The sequence below is a fragment of the Pongo abelii genome, chromosome 15 (assembly GCF_028885655.2).
Source record: "Pongo abelii isolate AG06213 chromosome 15, NHGRI_mPonAbe1-v2.0_pri, whole genome shotgun sequence".
NCBI lineage: Eukaryota > Metazoa > Chordata > Mammalia > Primates > Hominidae > Pongo > Pongo abelii.
In genome coordinates this window covers 104303650-104320453 of record NC_072000.2, presented here as the reverse complement: position 1 = coordinate 104320453, position 16804 = coordinate 104303650, and the positions used below count along the sequence as shown (strand labels likewise).

The 16804-nt window shown below is 42.7% G+C and overlaps 1 protein-coding gene and 1 long non-coding RNA gene across 5 annotated transcripts in view; one reads left to right on the top strand and one right to left on the bottom strand.

Annotated features, from left to right (window-relative positions):
- The window catches only part of EML1 (EMAP like 1), a 206385-nt gene that overhangs the window by 43998 nt on the left and 145583 nt on the right, over window positions 1-16804 (bottom strand). For all 4 annotated transcript variants that reach the window (XM_063715730.1, XM_054530510.2, XM_024231744.3 and 1 more), the window contains 4 exons: window positions 7421-7449; window positions 3897-4026; window positions 1357-1506; window positions 449-518 (listed from right to left, as the gene is read on the bottom strand). In XM_063715730.1, coding sequence (XP_063571800.1) covers window positions 449-518; window positions 1357-1506; window positions 3897-4026; window positions 7421-7449 — 379 coding nt within the window. The remainder of the gene's footprint in view (window positions 1-448; window positions 519-1356; window positions 1507-3896; window positions 4027-7420; window positions 7450-16804) is intronic.
- LOC129049847 (uncharacterized) lies at window positions 368-1606 on the top strand. Its single transcript, XR_008513224.2, has 2 exons — window positions 368-557; window positions 1252-1606. It is a non-coding gene; the product is annotated as an uncharacterized LOC129049847 (long non-coding RNA).

Here is a 16804-nt window from a genome sequence, read left to right as displayed (position 1 = left end):
AGACTTAGTCTCTCTCTGTCACCCAGGATGGAGTGCAGTGGCATGATCTTGGCTCACTGCAACCTCCGCCTCCCGGGTTCAAGTGATTCCCCTGCTTCAGCCTCCGGAGTAGCTGGGACTACAGGCACGTGCCGCCACGCCTGGCTAATTTTTGTATTTTTAGTAGAGACGGGTTTCACTGTGTTGGCTAGGCTGGTCTCAAACTTCTGACCTCAAGAGATCCAGCCCGCCTTGGCCTCCCAAAGTGCTGGGATTACAGGCGTGAGCCACCGCACCCTGCCACACAGTAAGTCTTCTAATTTACAATAAAAAATTCTAGTGAGGGGTTCAGAAGTTTTCAGATACCATAATTATATCTAAGCAGCCTTACTCAGCAGCACAATGTTTTCTAAAAATTACTTTGTGTTACCACTTCATTATGAAACAATGAAAAGGTAACGTAACTCACTTTTCCATCCTTCGATGTGCCTGCGACTTGTCCTGTGGCTATCGTGATCCGATCAGGATGAACTGCTAGGCTAAGAAAAGGATATTTATAAAACATCTACATGTTGCAGGTAAGTTTTACTTTTCCCTTGCTCAAATATAATCTAGTCAAAAATTTAAATATAAGAAATATATAATGCCTAACTTCTTACAGACTCATGACAAATTCTCTGAGCACCATGACGTTAGACAACTAGTGCCTAATTCATTTCATCTTAATTCCCTTATTTCTTCTTAAGAATTTTCAAACTTAAGGAGAAAGCATCCTCTGCTGGGAAAATACCATTTCAATCTCAGAACCACTACATTAGTCTACAATCTTTATTATAAATCCATCTCTTCACGCACCCATCCTTCCAAGATATGTAAAATGCCTACCAAAAGCTATAAATGAATTACGGGAAGAGCCGACTCAGCCACAAACATGAGGCAACATGTTTTTATGTTTATCAAAAAATAAAGACCCAAATTAGAAGCCTTTAACACATGATGTGTTAAGAAGGCCTCCAAAGAGGTGGCGCTGTTTGCTGAGACAATGCGGTCCGTGAAGCTCATGCGTTGGTGAGGCTGGAAAATTACACGAGAGGTGTCTCATGGAGCGCAGTAGTGAGCGGACCACAAAGAGACCACACAGAAGAGCTCTCCCAAAGACCTCATTTCCTCAGACCCTCTTCCTTCTCTTTAGTTATGTCCCAATACTGACCGTGTTCGGCTAATGCTATCTCCACCTGTGCAACAGGAATCACATTTATTTATATTTTTTAGAGACAGGGTTTCACTGTTGCCCAGGATGGTCTGGAACTCCTGGCCTCAAGCGATCCTCCCACCTCGGCCTTCTGAGTAGCAGGAATGACCTGTTTTAGGACTTACCACTTCACGTCATCGTTGTGGCCGGCGTAATGCCTCTGCAGTTGCTCCTCCACATTGTATAACACCACCACGGACGCGATGAAGTAGACGGTCTCTCCCGTCGGAAGCAAGTACAGGTTGTTACGGCAGTCTCGACCCCTGTACCCATAGCTTTGTGGATGTCAAGATAAAATTTTTTTTCCCTTTAAGAGCTGACAAAACATCAGCTTTATTCAACAGGCACGGGCAATAAAATACTGTATAACTATTACCATCAGCGTCACTAATTTAAACAACATTAAATTGCAAATATTCAGTGACAAATACATGTGACCCCCAAAAGGCATGCAGTAAAGTTGGAAACAGTCATTGATGTAATGTGCATACATATTTTTACAAGGATTTGGTTTTATTTTTAGAAAGCTATTGAGTCAATTATTAATTTTTTTACTGTAATCTACGAGCTAAATTTTTACTAAAAAATTCCTTTTTCAAACATGGTAAAAGTACTTACAAAGGGTACAAATGACACACACACGTGCACACAAACATACATAAAAGGTTAAAAAAAAAAAAACAGGCCCCTCAGATCCTTTGGGATAAGAATCCCTGTTAAAATTTTTGCATTATACTTCCAAACCTTGAAAATTATTTTATTTTGGGAACAAAATATCACTTGAACTTGGATGTAAAAAGTAACCTGGCAAGATGCCAAATAATGGCCAAAAAAATGCCATTTATTTAGTGCAAATTTCATTGCTTTACATCTTCTAAAATATGAACAGGAAGTAGGCTGAATAAATGTTTTGAATAATGTTTTCCAGATGTGATATAACCGTTTACTAAACCACTACTGACTTAAAGACGAGCTGAAGCACTTCAATTTCATATATCAAAATAGTCCAAAACAGGTGCAGGTAAATGCCTGTGACATTTGAATCTGAAAAAAAGCAGTATTTTGGGGGAGAAATTTAGGTACAGGTGGTAATTTTTAAAAATGTCTAAAGAATATGATTCCACAATCTCAAATAGTAATTATTCTAAATGAAGTCACAATAGCTTCAATTTAAACCAACATCTTACAAATTTGTGTTCTAGGCTTGGTATTAAACAGGTACTCAAAAAATATTTGAGAGTGAAAAAAAATTTTTTTTTGCCTTAAAATCTGCATAGACTGAAAGGTGGTCTCTGCAGGCTTCCTCTAAAGTAATGAGAAAATGGAACTAAATGGAAAAATAATCAATATTTAATTCACCTTTTTCACAGTTGCTATTTTATCTTTCAGTTGTTTTTTCCCCTGGAAGCTCACTTTTCCAAACCTCATGCCATGAAGCTGCCAGCACCTCTGTTTCAAGAATGTTAGTTATATGGTTGATTCAGATTTTTGTGGCCTAGATTTTTGGGGAGCCTTTTTGATTGATATGAATATATGTATTTTTGAGACAGGGACTTGCCATGTTACCCAGGCTGGACTTGAACTCCTGGATCCTTCCACCTAATCCTCTTGTACAGCTGGGACTACAGGGATGCATCACTGTAGCTAGCTTTTTTTTTTTTTAAAGTAGGGGGATATCTACATGACATGTCAATTTCATTTACGTCATTCAATTGACCCCCTTCATTCAGTACTTTGGTATTCATATTTTTCTATCATCCCTTCAGTCAAGATCACACTTGAAGTTGGCTCCTAAGGCTGGCCAAGTCCATACTTGGTTTAAGGGGAGAACGCTAGTCCTCCTCTCAGGGTACCCCTCTTTCTTTGGGTTTAAAAACTTTTTTGCCAATGTGGTTTAGTTTCAATTTTGGATACTCCCATTTCCTCAATCATAAGGACAATATTTTCTTGCATTGTCACTGTTGTTTCCTTATAAATATAGAGAGCGCCTAGTTTTCCATCTGTCCCTGAAGAGTTGACTAAGTATATGATAGCTCCTGTTAAAAATAATTGGCTTTTGGCCGGGTGTGGTGGCTCATGCCTATAATCCCAGCACTTTGGGAAGCTAAGACAAGCAGATTGCTTGAGTCCAGGAGTTCAAGAACAGCTTGGGCAATATAGGGAGACTCTATCTCTTAAAAAAAAAAATCAGTTCTCATTAGAATCTAAAATTCTACCCATTCTTGATTATTTTCACTGTTCACTTCTTTATATATTTCTAACTACTATTGTCATTCTTTTGGAAAGAATAAAATTCGGACCAGAAACTAGTCATTCATTTTCTCCTGACAAAGAAAAAATCACTCATACAATCATATAACATCTTCATATTTTCTTTTCAGCAAAATAATGAACATGTATTTGAGCCAGAACCACCGCTATTTCGTTCAGGAATGATAAGTTGGTTCTCCTGATAATAAGCAGCTCTTATGAAGCTCCTACTTTGTTAGAACTCCGTAGGTCTCTAACCTACAATTTTGTTACATTAAGTTTTCAAAAGTAACAGTAAAATATTTTGTTTTTTAAAAGCTTAAGAGGACTTAAGTTTTATGAATTTCTACAGTTAACATCAAGCATTGATTGACTGATAACTTCATGTGAGACCTAATCAATGAATAAAGGATACACCCATTCCAGCTTGAGTCTCTTGGTTGGAAGTTCTACTTTTGCTTCCAAGCTGTAAGAATCCACTTGATCTTTGGGCATGTACATGGTAACAGGGCGTCCACGAAGAAACATTTTTACATAGCCTTCTTCTACAAAAAGAACAAAGATGTCAGTAAGATACCTCAGTGCCCAGCGTACCTGAAAACAAATGCTTTATCCTCTCTAGCCTTTCAGTGTAAAAGAGAAACTTTTATCCTTCTGTCATTTCTAATTGATATCCCTAGGGAAAAAAGTAACATAAAAGTAAACAGTTTGAAACAAAAGTTTGCATCTTGTTTGCTTTTGATATTCTATTTATTTAAGTACATGAGATACCTACGAAATTGTAAAAGGCAGGAAGGAACTTGATTCCAACAATGATTTTCCATGAGATTTTACTGCTTACTTTCTTTTATCATCAGGAGGGGAAAAAACACCACCCCCAAAATTCAACTAACACAAGAAATTCACTTGAAGTTTTTGAGTTCAATGTATACATAATCTCAATATCCAAATTCACAAATATTTTTCAATATTTAAATGGATTTGTTATATTGCAATGTAAAAATATATCTTTATGTATCTTTTAATTGAACAGTTCTTTCAAGTGTAAAGAACACAAAATCAGCAGAAGTGCATGCTAGGATGCAATGCAGAAAGGAAAATGCTCAAAGAAAATCTAGAAATGGAAAACAAAAGAACAAAAGACCCATTAGAGAGAGAAATCAGGATGTAAAACTCTCTAGAACGAACATTTCTATAATAAAATAACTTTTAATATTTCAATAAATCATAGGGACAAAAGTAAATATCAATAATGTATCAACATCGGGTAACTCCTAGACCTCAAAAAGAACATCTTGGGGTGTTCGGACTGGAGTTCTCAGGATATGATAAGGGCAAAGAAAATGTCTTGTGAGCTCCGCTCCTGGTGAATTCTGTTCAGATTCAGAACTCGCTGAATTCTGAAATTTCACTGCAGATCAAAGGACCTGGTTTTAATGGTATTTAAATTGGGCAGTTGGAACCAGGGATACCTGTACACAGCTCAACAGAAAAAGCATCCGCAGGGAGGAAATTGGCGAGGAACAGTTAGGAAAAAATTATAGCACAAGTTAGTTTTATAAGTCTTATTCTTAAGGATTTTCAAACAATGCCACATGCAATATTACTTAAAAATCAAGAGGGCACCCCAGTTTCATGTTATTGTGTGCATGCGCTTCAGGTCTTAAATGCATGCACGTGACACACTCTTCACATTGCGTATTAAGGCTGACGTTAAGTGAGAGTCAGGAACGCGATCATCCCTGCCTATGTGTGCCAGCCACTGCGTCCCATGGATCCTCCCCTTACAATGTCTCCCAGGCTGGGGCCAACTTCCCCATCACCACAGGCTCTCTTATGGCTCTCCTGGGTCAGTTTACACACTGCTGCCAAACCCACCAAGGCCCAAACCAGGTTTTACGGAGTCCTTCCTCCACGTAAATTTCTTCACCTGCTCTCTTCCTTGCTGGATCCAGCAGGTCTAAATGCCCTGCTGGGCTCTCACCGCACAGGACTTCATCTGCCACAGCCACCCACAGGGATTCTCCTCTGGGGCCAGGCATGTCTCTTCGCCCCCCTCTACACCCTGTCCTGTCTGTGCCACCGCTCATGCTGTTCTCTTCTGAAGCTTCTTCCCTTCCTTAAACCTCACCCAAATATAAGCTCATCAGGGGCTGTGTGGCTACCACAACCAAAGAATCTAAAAGCACCCAAAAGAATGACATTCTTGAAAAGAGGGGCAGGAGACTGGAGTTGACAGCTAAATGAAAAGGGATTCCAGCAACTCTCTTTGTAAGAGAATCAGTCCTGCCAGAAAGCTCGCAGAATGTAGGTTAGGAACAAAGACAATATAATGGTATTTCCACAACACATAAAAAAGCACAGTGTGGATGTATATAACCAATGTCTATGAAATATCCACCTGAGTCTATCACAGGTATGTGATGATTAAGAATCCTTAGGACTGAGCTTACTTACTGCACAATTTTAACTTACTGAACTAGGCAAAAACAGAACTGAAGTTAGCCTTGGCACTGTTTTGTACTGGTGATTCAGACAGGCTACATCTAAAATCAAAATGCAGCCAGGGAAAGCAGTGTTTGTTCCAGGCAGGTTAGGATAACAGCACACACGCCACCAAACCCAAAGGCGCTAGTGGGAAGAGGCCAGCAGCAGTGCATGATACCAAGTCAAACAGTGGGACATCCAGGAGTGGCCCTATAGCTCTCTTAAGGTTTATATAGATGAAAAAAAAATTCCTGCAGTCAGCCAATACCAATTGGGATCCAAATTACAGCCACTTATTAAAGCCCATCCGAGTAAATGCTCAGGGATGCATTTAACTTAAAATGAATCGAAGTGGTTTGCAACACAAAAACATTTTCATACAAGGAGAGCATCTGTTTGCATGTATGAAAAAGGTTTCTGTAGCCTGGGTAACAGCTTTGCTCAGAGAGCTATGAGGTTTCAGAAATGCTGCCTACCTTTGCAGTGTGTCACCCGGCGTTTCCCTTGTGATTTCGGAGACAGAGACAGAAGGGCTAGATAAAGAGACGGTGGAGTACTGCAAGTGTGGCTGGCCTGCCTGCCCCGGAGCCCAGAGCCCTCACTAGCCTGCAGGCCAACACCTGACCTGCCCCCCAGTCTTAAAATCTGGACACGGTTCAGGGATCCTGACAAGTGCGCTCATGATGTGGCCCTGCGAGCTTACAGCAATTACATTTTCAGTGAGTAATTTCATGCTTCCTGAAAATGAAATGAACACTAAAGCACATGCTGATAAATACAAAACTTTGACTTTTATGTTTTAATTCTGAACTTAAGAAAAAAACCAGAACAATTAAAATTAAATGAATGTATTTAATCAATTACATACTTGTCCATTTTTTGCATTTTAAATGCATTTCTAAGTAAGGTTAAGATGCTAGACAACAGCATCTACCTTATTACAAAAGGTGTTAAAAAAGATATATGGAAAGATATACATGAACTATTAGTTTGCAGTTTAGGAGATCATAGGCAGAAAAAGAAAAGCTACTTTTAGACAGTTATATAACTTGATGCATAAGAAACTTTCCCCTAAGAGAAATGCAAATGTTGATAACAGAATCCAGTTAGTAAGGAAGGAATAACCAAGGCAACAGACACCTTTTAATCTAGAAATTCCATCATGGCATAGGTGGTGGCATTCCACTCTCCTCCTGACTGGCATGTCTTACGTTGGTTTTGGAGAGGATAGGTGAAGGGTTTGCTCTTTATGACTGTTTAAAGGCAGTCTCGCTGTCACTATCTGAGCCATTCAATCCCCAGGTACAAAGCTGACAGCACTCCATCTGGTCTGCACAAACCAAAGCTCCTGCGTGTCCAAGGCTGGCCCCTGAAGCTGGCTACTTCTTTTCTGTCCCTTGAGTTCTGAGAAAGTGAGTGGGGGTTCCCATACAAAAATTAAATCAGACTTACCTGCACTGAATACAGGCTCCTTGGGTTTGCTGTGAAAATAAACGAAAAACTGTTTTTAAAGGGCGCTGTGGGTGTTTAATCTCATTCACTTCAGACCCCAAAGCCACGGCTGCAGTAGTCTGCCACACAAATGCTGCATAAGTTATATATGTTAATAAGAAAAACACAACCAATTTCACTGCAAAAAGGAACACACATAATCATAAACAATCTCACAGGTACAAGAGATTGCAATCCTAACTTTATCACCAAAGTTGTGCTTTTTATGAGTGCAAGTAAGTGTTTCGGGGAGGAAAAAATGTGGTTAATCGAGAAGGGAATGACCCTGTCTAAATGTATAAAAACGGTTGTTTTTATTCCCCACACTCTTCTGACAGATTATTTAAAGAACTTATTTAAAACTAGCAAATTCCTGACAAAAGATCTTTTGCTAAGGCCTTTTAGAGCTCACCTCCTAAGCAGATGGCTGTTCTCGGAAGACAAGTGGGTGAGCATAAAGTAGAAAGAGGAGGGGGGAACACCAGGGTGCGGTGCCCTCCAGCTCAGCCGTCTCTCGGGAGAGGTAGGGACACCCCTGCTGACTTCAGTCACCCTGGGCACCCACCATGAGCAGGTGAGAACACCCCGTGACAGCACTTGGGAAACCAAACCCAGGAAGCATTCAAGGACAGACAGCCACAGACAGACTGGACATCCCTAGTAGCAAGCACCTCACAGGAGAAACTTCCACGAGGGGACCCTGGGGGCAGAAGGAGAGGCGGCCGCCACTGCAGACCCACGACTTCCTGCCAGGGGCACCCCTCCCATGACACCACCTTTGGGGAGATGGCACCGTCTCCATTCCAGACAGGGACAGGGAGACCCAGGGAGCTCAGGGAGGGGGGTGACCCCTTGACCTCAACTTTGACTCCAAAGTTCATGCTTTGCACTGCTTAGCTTCCCTGACTTCTGCCTGCTTTAAGATACAAAAGATGACACAGGAAATAAATGGGAGTCAAGGGGTGCACTGGTTTCACCATAGTGCCTTAAATGCTGCTAGGAGCACATATGCATTGTGTGTGTGTGTGTATTTAAAACAAAAACTTGAGCAGATATATTCCTAATATTATTCCTCAATTTTTGACTTGAAACACAACGAAAAACACCAGGAATCAAAACTATCCTTAATCCCAAGATGTAGTTAAGTAATATTCTATATTAATATTCTTGATTTCCAGATAATTTCATATAGCACATGGGATGGGGCAGTAGAGCCTACTACTTTCCTGATGCTTTGAAAGTGGTTTACTCTGTTCAAATGTATTTTAAGTAGTTTTACAAGCTATAGGCTTAGTTTCCTAAACTCTAAACTATGGTCATTGAAAATACTACTATAAAGGCGTGACACAGCCTTTGAACCTAAAAGCCTGGGTCTTACATTGGCCTACAAGGCCCTATCCAATCTCCACCTGACCCCTGTATTCTTCCGAGCTCATCTCCCTTCACTATATTCCCTGCTGTTCTGGGAACCTGGCCCAGCAGGCTCCGTGTCAGGCGCTGGCTCATGGGCCCTCCTGGACCATCCTCCCCGAAGTCAGCCACTCTCAGGCCACTGCTGTAGCAGTGCTTCATGTTCCCTGCTCCATACTGAAACCCTCCTCAGGCCCTGCTCGCCACATCCCCCGCCCCTCCTGCTTGATTTTTCTCTATAGCACTTATTTGCCCCCTGCCTTCATTTTGTTTCTCCCACCAGGAGGCAATTCCACAGGGGCAGGGATCTTTCTGTTCATGGCTATATTCCCAGGGCCTTGGACAATAGACAGCGGCTGCCCTGGTGTGAGGCCTGGAGCTCCTGTGGAATTCCTCTTGGTTCTCCATCTTCAGCCTTCAGCAGGCCCCAAGGATCTGTGCCTGGTGGGTGGTGGTGAGGTCGGCTCTCAGTAATCCTGCCTTTCCCTGGGGCACACACAGCTGCTGCCAAGAACCTGGTGTGGGGCTTGGTGTGCAGATGGAGTTTCTCTCCATCCTCCAGGTCCCCAGACCTCACTACACACCCACCCCTCAAAGGGCTCTCTCTCAGCTTTCCTCATCCTTCCTTCGGGGGTGGCCAGCTGCTGCCTGGCACTTAGTTCAAGGCCCTGAGTGTGGAGAACGTCTCTCGGCTTTCCTCCTGGCATGCCTCTGCCTCGGTGGGTCTCTCTCAGCCGCCTGTCCGGCTCCCAACCCACCACACACACTCACGGAAGTCTGGGGAAAAGTGGAGTGCGTGTGAGCAGGAGGAGGGTTCTCGTGTGCCCAGAGCCCCTGAGGACTCTGAACTCTCCTGCCAGTCCACACTCAGCCTTTCCCAATTCTACAGATCCAGGTGTTTTCCTACTCCCATCTAAGAGGGCTCCCCTTTTCTCCCTGCTGCTCTGCCAAAGACAAAAGCAGGCGTGGGGCCTGTCCCTCCTCAGATGGGCTTGCTACTTTTCAATAACATTTCAGTTCATTATACTACTTTCTGTCCTCAGCTCCATGGTGGCCTTAAAATAGCTATGATACTGTAGATACCTGAATTGTTCTCAGTTTTAGGGTGGGAGTGACATTCTTGTCATTTTCTGTGTGCTAAGCAGAAGCAGAAGAAATCTTAACTCCAAATTTCACATATATGATTAGATTTACAGGCAGAAGGAGGTGAGGACAGAAGAATAGCTGACAAAAGACTACGAGGCAAATCTAATTACAGAAACATAATCAAAGGGAAGCCATGTATGGAATCAAAAGATAGGAAAACTATTTTTTTATCATGACTTTGATCACAAAAGTAAAATGATGCAAAAGCTATGAACACAGAAATGAGAAATTCAGAACTTGCCCTAGAGACAGAAAAAAGCAATTATGAACTATGTTCTTCCTACAAAGAGAAATCCACAAGGGAATCTGAACTCTTCATACAGGGAAGCTCATGGACCTTCGACACTGAAGAACTGTAAGAGGAAGAATGAAAGATTTCTATTAACAGATTAGGTAACAGGAATGTTAACAACTAAGGTCATTGAGAGAGGTATCAGGTGGTACTAAAATGCTTACATTTCTTTAAATCATGCTCTAAACAATGTATCACTTTGTGGTATGCTGTATTTAGAAAACATACTACTGCTACATTTTATTATTTTAGAAAGTTGAGTTTTTATTGAAAAAAACCCAGCATATTTGTTTAGCACCCATTACTCCTGCCAATGCACCACCACCTTTTCTAAAAGGCAAGCCTGGGAGGAGGTAATCTCACTCATGCATGCAAATCTTAGAATATAAACCCATAAAATGATGACGAATCTTCTGAACAACTGATAGAAAGGCAAACCCACAGATGTGCAGTGATAACCAGAAGAGAACATTAAAGCCACCGTGGCCTGTCAACAAAGTCTGTTGATGGGAGCCGTATGCAGAAAGTGCAACTTTCCAGAACACACAGCCACTCAAATTGAGAGTGGGTCCTTCAGACCCAGCACTATTTTGAAACACGCTTGGGCGGTGAATTCACTTGGAGTGGGAGATGATCGCTTCTCAAGGTGTTATGTAATTCATCTGATTCCCCATTTCTTGATGTGAGCTCGATGGAAAAAAGTGGGTGACTTAACATCCTCTCAACAGCTGGGGTGTGGCTCCATGGTGGTGGGGGTGTGTGTCGGGGGCGGGGGGGGGAGGGAGGAGAATGCCCAGTCCTGTCCTAGGAAGGGTGAAGGAGCACCAGGTGCAGAATGAGGCCTCATTCATCCCTTGCCCAGTGTGGAGTCAATCAAGACGTCCTGCACCTGCCCCTGAAGCCCATGACAGAACCAAGCCCAGAGGAGAGAAAGGATTTCCCCTCCGGTGAACAAACTCTCAGCGCTTGGCTATTCTGGTGTTAAGTTGTGGCCAATATCTCCAAGACGAACTCCAGTGCAGTTCTTATTGCTTGTAAGAAGGAGATTTGCTGAAAGAGCTTGGCTGTATGCTCCCTTGAGCTGGATGGTTCGAGAGCTGATATAAGATATAAGCAGTCGTGGAGACTCATGGAGGATGAGGTACACTTGAATCTTTACCAGACCAGCAGCTGTATGGGGAGATGCCAGGAGAACACTAGACATCTTCCCCAAGGAAAAACTCACACCAACAGACAGCAGTGCAGTCAACCAACAGACAGCAGTGCAGTCTGAGCTGGGAGGCTCACACCAACAGACAGCAGTGCAGTCAACACCGCAGAGGCAGCTGTGAACACGTACGTCTAAGTCCAAATCCCTGAATGTGTTCACTGTGGACTTTGGGCAAAGGGATGGTCTAAGAGTGGTTGGTTTTTACTCATCTGATAAAGCTTCTATTTGCTGCACCATAGACTGGCATTTACAAGGAGGAGAGTCCAGTGGATGACGTGTCCAGGCTGCAACTCAACAGATATTCACTGTGCCTCTCCTCTGTGGGGATCTGCTCTTATCTCTTTCATCTACATTAACTAACCTAACCCCATGTTCCTGAAAGGGGGCTCTGGGGCCAGATCTTGCAGGTCTTTGACACGTGGTGACGTGTGTAAGAAGTCCTGGGCAACTAGGATCAGAGTGGAACTAATAGGAGCCACGTGCTGTTTGAGCAGAGAAAATTGCTTTTGAAAATGATTAATAAGGCTTGGTAGAGGAGGAGTCCATTTCAAAGTTAAACATGTGATTTCCCTACAATTTATTCATTCAGAACAACTTTGGCTCTTGGAATAACATGACTTCTTTTTGTTTGAGACAGGGTCTGGCTCTGTCGGGCAGGCTGGAGTGCAGTGGTGTGATCTTGGCTCACTGGAACCTCCGCCTCCTAGGCTCAAGCCATCCTCTCACCTCAGCCTCCCAAGTATCTGGGACTACAGGCATATGCCACCAAACTCGGCTAATGTTTAGATTTTTTGTAGAGACAGGGTTCCACCATGTTGTCCAGGCTGGTGTCAAACTCCTGGGCTCAAATGATCTGCCTGTCTTGGCCTCCCAAAGTGCTGGGATTCCAGGTGTGAGCCACTGGGCTCAGCCACATGACTGCTTTCAAAAATGACTTCACGTGATGAAATAAAGTTCCTGCTGGAAGTCAGAATACCCCACCATGGAAATAATGACTCTGTAAAAATTGTCCTTAAGCAGCTTTTTATTAGAAATAGGGTCATTTAAGAACCATCTATTCGAAATGTTTAGAAGTTGCTGGAGACTTTATTGGGGACAAAAGCGACTGCTTCATAGACATTTCCAACCAATGCTTCCAGCTTAACATGGTGGAAGGAGCACAGATTTTGAGGCCAGCTAGATCTGTGCTCTAGGGCTTGGGTGAGGGGCTTCCCCTCCATCAGCTTAATCTCCTTAATCTAAAAATGGGAACAAAACCACTGTGAGGAACAGGTTATTGGCACGATTAAATAAGATATGTTACAATGCGTCCAACATGTGTTATTAATTAATATGGCTTCCCTCTTCCTCCTCCTTTCACTGCAAAAAACTTTGTATTTCCAGACTCCTCATCTAACAGTCTCAAAACTAAAACAATACGAAGAATATTAGCACTTATCAATTTGAAATTTATTAAAACATAAATGACCCCATGGCTTGAAGAGTGAAACATTTTTTTCAGTAAAAAGATGGTTAAGTCTCATCTTCCAGTGTAAAATGTGGTGTTAAAATTGTCTACCCATAGGTGGTGCTGTTTACATAGTTCTTGAATGGCTGTGGCTTTTAAATGAAATGCAGTCATGGGCCAGACACAGGGGTGTTTCTGTCAATGATGGACCACATAGATGTCTGTGGTCCCACAAAATTATAATACTGTATTTTTACGGTATCTTTTCTATGTTTAGATACACCAATATTTAACACTGTGTTACCACTGCCTGCAGTATTCCCTACAGTCACGTGCTGTACAGGTCTGTAGCCCGGGAGCAGCAGGCTAGACCATCAGGCTGGACCATGAAAGTTTCTGTAAACACACACTCTATGATGTTTACACAATGAGAAAACACCTAACAATGCATGTCTCAGAATGTGCCGTCATTAAGCGATGCCTGATGGTATACAATATCCTTCCATCCATTCAACAAATAGTTATTGAGCACTCATGTTCACCAAGCGCTGTGTAAAGTACTAAAGATACAAAGAATAAGAATGGCACGGCCTGGGCCCCCAGAGCCTAAGGGAGGACAAGGGGTGTGTGCAGCATGGTGGAGGGAGGAGAGCTACAGAGTCACAGACAAAGTTAACAGGCAGTTACGACACCATCTGAAAAGCACTGCTCTCAGACTAGAGGGCCAGGGGAGGCTCCCAGAAAAAGGGGATCCTGAGTTGGGTCTCGAAGGATGAGCTGGAGTTCATCAAAAACAGTCACCTTCTCTGCCCCCACCCCCAGTTCCAGATACATCCGCCTGACACTTGGGAGAGGGGAAAACCTCTCCCCCTCCTAGGTGCTAGAAGGTGTTTGCCTTAGAACAATTCATTAAGCTACAAATTTGCTTGTGTGGTTTTCTGCATCTGTGCTTTATTTTACGATAAAGTAAAAAGGATTTCCTAAATATGCTATCTTCTTACTTAGATCGGCATGTCTTTAATTAGGTCTGGGCTTGATCACCTATTCATGAGTTAAGGGCCACTGGTATTTCCTTCTCAGTGAGTGCCTGTGCAGACCCTTTACCATTTTTCTATTCCGTGGATTATCTTGTTCCCCCACTTGTGAGTCCTTTGGGAATTAAGCAAAGCGGCCCTGCAGGCATTGTGCCACTGACATTTGTTAGGAGAATGAGTCTTTCTGTGCTGCTCCTTCCCACTCCCTGCCGTGCCTTGGAGTACGTTCTGTACACAGCAGGTGCTCCATAAGTCCAGCACAGCAGTGAAACTGAAAGAGCAAGGTGAGTACAATTTTCAGAATTTCTGATTCCTCGCTTTTCAGGCTGGGATAAAGGCAGAAACAGGCGCTGGGGAATTCCAAGACATCTCCAAGAAAAAAGGCCCCGAAAGCAGGGGAGTGGGAGGGACACAAGTGTGCAGCCCTCAACTCCAACAGTCTGGGATGCAGACATGACACTCACAGCTGCCACTGTGGCGAGCCGACCGCAGACCAGCTCTGCACTGAGGCTCCTATGCATGGGATCTTAGGCACCCTGTGAGGCAGGTACCACTTTTACTGCTACTGAGGAAAACCCCAAAGAGATTAAGTCACTTGTTCACAATGACAAAGCAAAGTAGCAGAGCTGGGATTAACACTTGGCTGTGGCAATAAAGGCCCATCATTTTAACCTTCTTTTGTTATAGTGATCAGGGCAAAAAGATGCTTGTTGAGCACCTACTGTGTGCTGGGCGTTGTTCTAGATGGTGGCCTGGTCTGAGTGGATTAGTGAAACCTGTTTGGTACTTACATGTCCAACGAAAGTACTTCGGGCTGGAAACATGATGAACCACATCTAAAATAACATTGCAAGAGTGTATTTATTCACACAAAGACATGCTCATCTAGCAAATGAAGAAGGGATCACAAAGTATGCACAAGAATGGCATTATGTCAAAATTATACACTACACTCATACAGCACCCTGCAAATAAAAGTCCATGTGGAAATGTAATGACTGTTGGCTGTGAGTTTGCTGAGTGGTGAGACTGCAGGTGATTTTTGTTTCTTCTTTTTTGTGCATCTAGATTTTTTTTTTTTTTTTTTTTTTTTTGAGAAAGCGTCTCATTCCCATTGCCCAGTCAGGAGTACAGTGGTGTGATCACGGCTCACTGTAGTCACAACCTCCCAACCTTGAGCAATCCTCCCATCTCAGCTTCTCAAGCAGGTGGGACTACAGGTATGCGCCAACATGCCCAGCTAATTTTTATAATTCTTGTAGAGATGGGGTCTTGCCATGTTGTCCAGGCTGGTCTTGAACTCCCAGGCTCAAACGATCCACCCGCCTTGGCCTGCTGAAGTGCTAGGATTACAGGAGTGGGCCACCACACCCGGCCCAGATGTTCTAAAACAAGTTACTTGTATAATAAATAAATGGCCTCAAAAAAGGAAAAGAGTCTTGCTGGGGAAAAGTGAGCAATGTGTTGGAGAGGCATGCGTGTCAGGGCACAAAAGGGAATAAAGAGCTGGTGGATGAAGGGCCCAGAGCCCCAGCCAAGGAGTACTGTTGAGCTGACGGCAGCATTGATGCTGTCGTAAAGGAAAAACAACTTTGCGCCCTGAAGAGCCCTGAGGTGAAATAGTCACCAAATGCTAGAGCTTTAGAAAGGACAGGTGCTCAAGATGTCCAGCCCAGTGGTTCTTGACTTGACAGCTGTGCTACGGGGCTGTCTGATCCTGGGGTTGAGGGGGCACAACACAAAAGGGCACCACACTTAACATGTCAACTTCTTCACTATTTTGAGGTGGCTTTTTTTTTCATGTTTGTTGACTCCAAAGATGGGCAGTTTATATCAAACTTCTCCAACCCACAGCCCACAGGCCACATGCGGCCCAGGATGACTTTGAATGTGGCCCAACACAAATTCATAAACTTTCTTAAAACATGAGATTTTTTTGGCAATTTTTTTTTTTTTTTTTTTTTTGGCTCATCAGCTATCATTAATGTTCGGGTATTTTGTGTGTGGCCCAAGACAATTCTTTTAATCTGGGGAAGCCGAAAGTCCAGGGAAGCCAAAGTCCAGGGACACCCCTGATTTATACGTATGTGACAACAAAGTGTCTAGCACATGACTGAAACATCCTTATTCTAACAAAATCAGCTCATTTCAACAACTTTCGGTAAAGCTGAAACAGTGTCTTGCTTATAGAGCTGACATAGCTCATTCCCCTAAGACTTACAAAAGGGGAACCAGTTTGATAATTGAAATGCTTTATCAATCTAGCAACATCTAACATGAACTGTGCTTCTTAATAAGCAGCCAATTTTCTATCGGGTATAAAATACCTTTTTAATTGAAAAATATCTCCAGCAGATTAGTTCACTGGATACATTTTACAAGCCTTCCATCACAATGTTATTGTCAATTCCCTATTTAAATGTAGTATTTCATGATGACATGAATCACTATGTAATTATTAACGTTCATTTATCATCAATAATACATAAAGTAAGATATTACCATATATTGCTTTTGTTTTCAATAGAGGTTTTGTTGGTGCAAAGATTAAATGCTGTTAAAATTTTGTGGCTTGTTACAAAGTATTTGAAAAAGTTAAACATTCTAAGATAAAGGTCTTCCATATCACAAGAAAGACTCGAATCCAGTGACCATTTGTAAAGAAAATGAGACCTGGGAGCAAGAAGACTGAAACTATCATAAAGAATACAGTTTTGGTCGGGTGCGGTGGCTCACGCCTGTAATCCCAGCACTTTGGGAGGCCGAGGTGGGCGGATCACAAGGTCAAGGGATCGAGACCATCCTG